This window comes from Montipora capricornis, chromosome 4 (genome assembly GCF_036669925.1).
Source record: "Montipora capricornis isolate CH-2021 chromosome 4, ASM3666992v2, whole genome shotgun sequence".
In the NCBI taxonomy this organism is placed as follows: Eukaryota; Metazoa; Cnidaria; class Anthozoa; order Scleractinia; family Acroporidae; genus Montipora; species Montipora capricornis.
Window position 1 is genome coordinate 12,810,943 of NC_090886.1, and position 9,172 is coordinate 12,820,114.

Genomic DNA, 9,172 nt, shown 5'->3' on the forward strand with positions numbered 1-9,172 from the left:
ATAAATGCCGTTCTTGATCATTTGGAAAGCTCTTTCGAACAAGTTAATGAAAAAAAATTGTGTCATATGCACTTTAATGAACGCCTTGGGGTTCATTTATAGATGAGGAAAAAATGCAAAGTCTCACCGTTCATCAATTTTCGCTTCTTTTATTCATGGAAATATTGGTTGCTACACATTCACTCTTTAAAGAGTGCAAAAATACACTACTTGGAAATAATATTATGTACCCCTTTACAGAAGTTTGAAGCACTTAAGCGTCAAGGTTAAAACTGTAAACAAATTCCTTAAAAGTCAAAAAGTTTCACACAAACTTGCAAACATTGTCTTTTAATGACTTTTTTAAATTGTACTTAAGCATGAACTTCCTCAACACACGATCCTGTAACTTTTCAGTTGACTTAGTTGATTTATCCATGCTGGAAACACTTTTGTCATGATCACAAGCTGGTTTGGGGGGCGTTAAATAAACCTCTTCAGCTCCATTAAGAATTTTGCCATTAAAAGCTGCAAGATGGCAGGGAAAACATGTAAGGACAGCTCCTCATGATCCGCAATGGAAAATGAGTATAATTATAAACCTTAAAAGGTCTATTAGCCACCCTAAAAATTACTATTGTTGGTGTAAACTTCATGCAACATTTAAAGCACCATTGAATAAATATGAGAATATACCTGTGATAAGTGTGTCAAGTTGTGTGTACGCTATGCGGACCTATCACAAAGTCATGAAAAAAAGAAAATTCTTAATCGCCTAAATTAAATTTATCAAAGTACGTTAATACTGCCAAATAACACGGTCCTCAACTTTCCTCAGGGTGGGTAGGTGACATTTCTTCTTTTCAACCCTGTCTTTGAAATGACACAGGACCAGACTATCAGGCCCCTGCCCTAGATTTAGGTTCAGTGCTTTTGGTTAATGGTACAACAAAGTAAGTGCAATCCACTTTCCAATTAACATGTCTTGCAAGAGTTATGTTGTTGCAACCACAACTGTTTAAAAAAAGTGTTCTATAAACCCTATGCAAAAATGGCTGCCTTTAAATTATTCTTTTCTTCATATTCAAAATAGCCCAACTAACCTCGTTTTTGAGACAAAAATTCTTAAGAATTTGCTTTCCTGAACGAGGTTAGTTGCGCTATTTTGAATATGAACAAAAGAATAATTTAAAGGCAGCCATTTTTGCATAGGGTCTATAGGGGAACTTAAACTGAACTCCTTAGTTTAATCCAGCTGCAGTTGATACGGATGACCTCAATAAAACTTGCTTGTTCATAATCTCATACTCAGATCTCTTGTTGCAAGCGAAGGCGTGTGCAAATCGGATTTGACCAGATCTGGCCTTCACTCGCCACAAGAGATCTGGGTACGAGATTAGCTTGTTCAAACAGAAAGAAAGAGTCTCATACTAATTTCTGATTGTCTTCTGAAGTGATGCATTCTATTTACTACACAAGTCACACTAAAACCTCTATTTTCCTTTGCTTTCAAAAATATGCAGTGGTTTTATGTTAAAGGTCTAGGGGAAAAATGGCCAATAATTTCAATTCTCTCCCTTGTTCTCATAGTTTTGACCGGCTTGTTTTAACCCAGACTTGCCATAATAGTTTCAACCAGAGTTAATAGAGGGGAATGGTTTGGAAGCTCGGCAAACATCAAAGGAGCAAACAAAGATGCCAAGATTTAGGTTGGAAAGTCCACGACCGAGCACACTCTTTTGTTTTGCGTTCATACACTATGCATGACTCTTACGTAACCAACACGTTTCTATTGGTTAGTTCCTCAGTACGGAGTAAACAACTATTGTGTTTTGTGGCACAGTCAAGGCCAAAAAAGAGAACAAAAACCTACAACAAAGAAATTTATCAGGCTTCATAACCATTCCCCTCTATTAACTATGTTTCAACACAACAAAACTCTTCCAACGTGAAGGTACAAAATGTGGCCGCAATTTGATGAACTAAATGAACTACAAAAACATACTAAAAAGTCACTTGAACTGTTTTGACCCCGAGGTGCCACAATTTAATTTATCCATTTCACCATTGTTGACTATTACAAACTAACAATTAGTAAAGTAGAGCACTTACCTAATAAATACTGATTTAATTTATCATTGCAATGTTTTCTCAGCCAAAGGCTGTTATTTTCGTATGAGTTCTTCTTCTACATTAAAGTTTTTTTTGTTTCATTGGCCTTGATAATGAGTTATCATTTTTAGCGAGTCCTGGTGCACTACCATTCAAATGGAAATGAGTTGGGAATTGTTATGCAAATCACTGCAGTTAGAGGACCAGTCGTTTTTCAACATTTAACAAGATCTTACTATGCTCAACCACCAAAAGAAAGACAGCCACAAAGGCTTATTTTTAACAATAATCTATACCTCAGTTTAACTTGCCTGGCTAAAACTCAGAAAATTTTCTTTTGCTGTAAAAAGCTCGAGATAAAATGCAAGAGTCAGTTGTTCACCAGAAACTCTGGGTCTGAGGTTAAAAATCTGTCACATACATGTATCATTCACTGCAAGAAGACACTATTGCAGAAAATTTTAAACTGTAAATGCCAAATGTGACCCAGGCAATCAGGTCAAAAGACAAGAAAATATCCACGAGACGTGATAAAGCCAAACTGCCAGAAGTAGCCTTGATAAGTTTGTGGCATTGGTGTATGCATTATTGTCTTCAACACCATGGCGATAGCCCATTTCCGAATTGCTGCATGCCTCAGTTTCAAAGTGAGTCCTGGTGCACAACCATGGAAATGAGTTGGGAATTGTTATGCAAATCAAACTCATTTTCCTTACAATAGTTGAGCATCAAGACTCACTTCGAAACTGAGACAAACAGCAACTCGGAAATGGCCCATTGGACACTCCGCCAATCAAAATAATTATTACGGAAATTTTCAAGTTCAAAATTTTCCCAGTTCAGCAGTGGAAAGGCATTGAACAATAATAATTATTACCAATGGCCTAAAATAATGTTTACGCTATTTCAAGTTAAGTACATGTAGGGTATAACAAAAAGATTATCACAATATCAAGTGTGTAACTGTGTTGGAGACCTACAGTGCATGGTGAAACTTCATTATCATTTTTTTTCTATCCTCTGAGCTGCTTCCCCGTGAGTTTACCAGCAGAAAAATCTTCCACAAATTTCAGGACACCCTCTTTTGTTAAAACCTCATCATCAGAAGTGTAAACTTTCTGAGATGGAACATCAAGTATGACAAGTACGTTATCCTCATCAGTAAGGTCGATGAAGTCGCGCAAACTGTCTGCCGTGTCATCACTTTTGGCATAAAAGAAGATCACCGGCGATTGTTTCTTTGAACACAGCTGCTCAGCAACAGGTCCAATCATATCGTTTGCGTCCTTGATCGATGCATCTTCACCATCTAAAGAATAAATAGACTTTATTGACCAATTAAATTATTTTCCCATAAAGCTGCTCTTCAAGTATGAGGATACGCTGTCCAGAGAGTAAAATTTACATGCACTTGAACAGCAGATAGGGAATAACTAAAGAATTATCAACGGCACTTGAGGAAGCCATTCATACAGTTGCAAAGTGTTCTTCCCAAACAGTAACTGCTTTAATTAACCCTTTCACTCCCAAGAGTGACCCTTATAGATTTTACTCTGTCTAACACCAGACGATTTTACTCGTCAATGGGGAACCCCACAGGAATGAAAGGGTAATTATTGATTATTCTCTTCCACATTGTTAAACATTTTTCACAACATTTAGAATTCTGGAGAAACTTGAATCTCAAAAAGTTGAATTCAGGCCTTAAAATCGGTATTATACGTAACAGTTGCATGATACATAAATAGCCCATCTTACAGTTGTTTGCTCAGTGACCGCGCCTATGAATGGCTTGGAGGCTGCCGGTGACCTTGTATTGATACAGACCTCACACTTTTATCATGTCAATTGTGTTGTTGCAATTCTAATCAACATTAGAAAATCACAAAGTTTTGTATCATTCAAAACAGGGTCCCCGGTAGCCTCGCTTCCATTCTTAGGCCAGGTAACTTAGCTACAACTGTAAAATGATCTATTCTGAAGGGTTGATGTTTTCAATGATACATGCAGTAATAATTAAACTAGGAATATTTGAATTTGTTATGACAAATTAAATGGTAAAGGTTTGTCTTCTAGCCAGACAATTTTACTCATCAATTATTAATAAAGGGTGCTATACGTGTGGATGGTTTTAGAAGCAGAGAGAAAAAGACTTTTGAAGTAATGCCATTCCACACAGACAGGGAGGCTAAATATTGCCGTTCTAAGTAACCATTGACATTCAGCTCCAACTGAAGTACAAAAGGAACAAATCATCTTTGACAGTCCAAGGGCTAACAATGGGACAGATCTGATGGCTTTACTACAAATTGGAAGCACACTAATAAAACTAAAGAGTAAATTTTTTTATCAGCTAAAATACTGATTCCCTTTCTGCCTGTGACTCTTCATTATTTTATTATTTTTAACACTGACCTGTGAAATAAATGAGGCAAGGCTCTTCATTGACAGTGCTGACTGTCAGTTCATTGAGACAATTCAGAGGCTTGAGTTTCCATGGAAATTCCTACAGGCACAATATTAGTGTGAGACTTGATTTTACGAGGCTGTTCAACAATGATAAATTACCGAACCTTGAAAAAATAGAGCATCAGAACGAACCTTCAAACTGGTCTCAAAATGTGCCTTGGCCCGTTTCTGATTGGCTTACTCAGCATAGTGAGACCAGTTTCATGAAGTGGTGCTACACAGTGAAACCCTTGTTTTAATCACCACTGCGATTGCCGCGACCGTTGCAGAAGTAGAAAACGCTTTAACTTTTCATGAAACTTGTCACAAAGGATGTTCAAAAAAGTTTCACAAAACTGACCATGTTACGGTTCCTTTTCGTTTGAAGGTCCTGTTGCATCAGGATGGTAACCATTTGGGAATACCAAAATTTAAATGCTTGTACTCACTCAGATTCAATGGCAATAGGGCTGACAAAAACGCTTAGCCAGTACCTCTTAAATTTTCGTCTTTGCAGAAAATAATATTGTTTTTTGCTAATTAAACCAATTTTTAAATGGCGTTCTCGTATCCATCGTCGTCATCCTTGCTCAAGCTCCCTATTATAAACTTACAGCAGCTGATTTCAGAACTGACGTACCAGGTACCGTTGAAAATGTGACCACAAGTTTTATTTTGTAAGAAACACACAGACATTAGCCATTACATCAAGCTGCAAGTTTTAAGTGCTTTAACCAACCTCTCCTTTTGGGTCATGAGAGACAAATGCACGGCCATTCGAAGAGATGACCTCATGATTTTCATCCAATAGGATCAAAGTAGGGATGCCTGACAAAAAGAAAACAATGAAGCCTTAAAGTCACAATTTGGAATGTTTGACATAATCTCTACCAAAAAATGTCCAAAATAATTTGCATGATGCAAAAAAGTATTCAAAATACAGTAAATAGTTATGTGTATGCATGAAATCAACATGCAATTGAGTGGCCAACCTCAATTGAATGGTCATTTTTGTCAATAACTCACAAAATTATTTCCTCTTTAACCCATTGACTCCTTAAGGAGCGAGACTTGATGCTTCCAATTCAAGGCATCTAAATCACATACCCGGTATTATGCCTACCCCAGTGTGTTATTTTGATTCTATAGAGCGTTTTCACTCACGTGACCAGCAGCCATATTAGATTACTGAAACAAAAGAAAGTATTCGCATAACCGGCCGGTCGACGGCTCAATGAGCTGCCTCCTCAGAAAGCTTGACCATCTCTTTCCAGTCAGAAAATGTCAGACATAACACATTTTTAGCTCGAACGAAAAGTCACTGAAGATATTATAAAAGCTTGAAAAAAGCTTGTTTGACGCGTCCGCACTATTTTTTTGCATCGCGCACATAAATATGTTTATTTTACTAACATTCCAGTATTTCTTATCAGACTCCATGCAAGTGTCAATTCCACATGTGAAATTTCATCACTTTAAATCCCCCAGATTGCACTAAAAATCCCCTAGGGGAGCATGCCCCCAGACCCCCCTAGAAGCTTGCATCCTTTGGGCACTTACCTGGGTGCCTTTCGCACCAAACCATCTCCACTTTCCTTATGACCTGCTCCCCAAAAATATTTTGAGAAGGCTGAATGTTGCTTTTTTTAGCAGTACAAAAGTTTTTCTTGCTGATTAAATTACATATAGTTTACTTTTGATGATGCAAGTTTTCCCTTGTCAAGCCCCATGTTTAATTCTCACCCATGTCCATCGAGTTAAAATGGTAAAAAAAGATGCAAAAACACTGAACGCAACATCTATGTAAAATTTTGCTCTGGGATATAGTCGTTATATTTACGAACATGGCGACCTCAAATGTAAACAATCATGGAAAGATTTGTGTCAATGCTCAGCAGCATATAACAGAGGATGATCAAAGATGAAAGGCGATTCATGTTGGAAGAACTTACCACAAAACACATCCCTTTTGCAGGTGTTTAAAGGAGAAACCTTGTGGGAACAGTGAGTATGCTGATAAAATAAACCATTTTGCACATAATATATTGCGTATATTGGGTATTTTCCAGATTGACATTGGAGTATATGTTGCGTATATTGTGCATATTGCATTGCGTATAATTTTATTGCAGTGCAGTGCGTCCCAGTGCTCAGGGTCAATACAAATGATGCAAAGATAATATTATTTCTAATTAATACACAATGCGCAGCTGGTGAGCCACTTTACATGTAAATCAACCTTCATAACTCATTTTATATCATTTATTGTGATGAAAAATTTCTTAGATATCTCACCTTGTACTGAAAACAGCCCTGACAACTCTTTTGAACTTGAATCACCATATGGAGCAGCAAGCCATGGCATTTCCTTGAAATATTCATTGAAGGCCTCCTCCGAACGGTCAGAACTGAGAAAGACAATCTCAAAATTCTTTTCTTGTTGCTGAAGTGCCTTGTAGGTGTCTATTAACTTTGGAGTAAAACCTCGGCATGGTGGGCACTGCAAATGGAAGAATGAAAAATACAACACAAGAAAAGGTCAGCAAATTACTGTATTGCATCTTGATGACTGCAGTGCTATTTATTTCTTTATTCACTTCAAACATTAAGAGACAATGCTCATGGAAAGTGAACAATAATTTAGAACACAGAATCCCTTACACAGGGGGACCTCCAAGCGGGAGAGGTCAAAACACGGAGCCCTACTCCATGGAGTACCCTATGAAGTACCCCTAAAAATACTATTTCGAATGAGTACTGTTGGTCAATGTGTGAGCAGCATCTCAAATAGTGCTTACTTAAGCCTCGACACCCATTTTAAACAGCATTGTTCAACAGTATTTAAGTCTAAGCACACATTTTAAAAAGGTTAGCTTACATGAAGTAATCGGCCATCACAACAATAATCGAAAGCTCCGGGCTCCGCGTTTTGTCCTCCCCCCTCCAAGCATTTACCCTCACAAACATGACAGGCAACAAATGACAAACCACAACACTGGGAACTCCTGGCCATGCCCTGCTCTTTGCAAAACATTACAGTCAAGCTATGTCACGCATGATCAGGAGTTTTGAAATTTGAACTGAGTATTCAAATCTGTTACCCAGTTTTGAAACAAAAAAATAATGCTCTTGAGATTTTGAATTCCCATGGATATTTCCTTGATGTATTGAAAATAGTTAGCTCTATGAACTTTTGTTTTATTATAAAATATAAACAAGCATTTCATGAATTACATGTATTGTTCACTTATTGTGCATTTTTCATAGTAACCTTCACAACAATCTTCAAGCTTCCATTCAAATCTCGGAAGCTTCGTATGTTATTTTCAGTCTTGTAGATACTGCTCACGCGTGATGTAGCTTGACTGCAAATCAATAGTGTGTGAGTTCTTTTATGTCACATTGAAGGGCTTGAGGCCTAATGGTTATTTGACCTTACCCAAGAAAACTAGAGAGACTAACCATTTGCAGATATCATTACAAAGGCAACACTTTCTCCTCAGTTACATGTATTTAATTAAAGCCCCTGAGTGTAACTCTGGCTGGAGTTTTTAGATGGTCTAATGCTCAACCAATTGAGTCAACCAGTTAGCGGTAACCGATTTCAGATGCCAGATTTATTTTGATTCAAAACTTGTTTGTAGCAGGACTTTCCCCAGGTTCTTAGATAAGGTGTAATTTGTACCTTGTGACCGGTTTGGACCAGTTTCTGAAGAGAACAGAGCATGTTTAAAGGCCCACCTTCAACCTACAGGTTTTTCAACCGTTTGTTTTGGTCATGGAAATTCACATTGCTTATCGCAGTGATCTAATTGGATGAATTTAAGCTTTGGGGCAATTTCCATATATGAAATTAATCATTCCGTGGCATGCAATGTCAGTGGACCTTTAAATTGTTGTTGTGATCTTGGTTCTGTCCCTGAGTGTCAAATCCCCACAACATGGTGGGGGTTGTGGGGGGGGGGGGGGGAGGGGGGGGGGAAGGGACTGACGAGGGAGGAACCTTGGGTGATGATGGATTGCACCTTTAGTGGAGAGAAACTCCTATAATTTACAATTAACATGCATGCAGTTTGATTTCAAAATAAACAAGCAGTGACTTAACCTATGCTGTCCTAAAACAACGACTCAAATAATCATAGATTAATTTTCACTCCTTCCAACACCAGAGAAATTTTACACTGTCTTGGAGAACTGTTTCATTCCTAAAATAGTGTGATATTGTAAATGCAGGTACGTAGGATATAATGTAACTTTAATATTAATACAGGTATTACTGACAAAACTGAAGATTTAGGACACAACTTTACTTAACTTGATTAAGGTTGAGAAAAAGCATATTTCACTAACCCAATGAGCTGAGAAATAAAGACCCAAAAACTTCCCTTTGAGGTCATCAAAAGATTTTTCTCCTCTCTCGTGGCTGACCAGCTTCACATCCTTTAGTATATCATTTAGGGTTTTAGGTCTCCAGGGAAAGTTATCTCCCTTTGGGTCATCCAGCATCATTCCACGCCCTTCTTTTGTTATCTCTTTACCATCTTTTCCATCTAAGAGAACCAATGTTGGGATACCTGACACCTTGAACTTTTGCGAAAGATGATCCTATTCAAGGAAAATACACAAAATCAAT

General features: G+C 37.6%; 1 protein-coding gene across 1 annotated transcript in view; it reads right to left on the reverse strand.

Moving 5' to 3' along the window:
* Nucleotides 1-1,991: 1,991 nt before the first annotated feature.
* Nucleotides 1,992-9,172, reverse strand: part of LOC138045546 (nucleoredoxin-like) — a 13,047-nt gene continuing 5,866 nt past the window's right edge. Inside the window, exons 2-6 of the mRNA XM_068892089.1 lie at nt 8,890-9,144; nt 6,835-7,039; nt 5,279-5,367; nt 4,507-4,597; nt 1,992-3,400 (exon numbers count right to left, since the gene is read on the reverse strand). Coding sequence (XP_068748190.1) covers nt 3,105-3,400; nt 4,507-4,597; nt 5,279-5,367; nt 6,835-7,039; nt 8,890-9,144 — 936 coding nt within the window. The 3' untranslated portion in view covers nt 1,992-3,104. The remainder of the gene's footprint in view (nt 3,401-4,506; nt 4,598-5,278; nt 5,368-6,834; nt 7,040-8,889; nt 9,145-9,172) is intronic.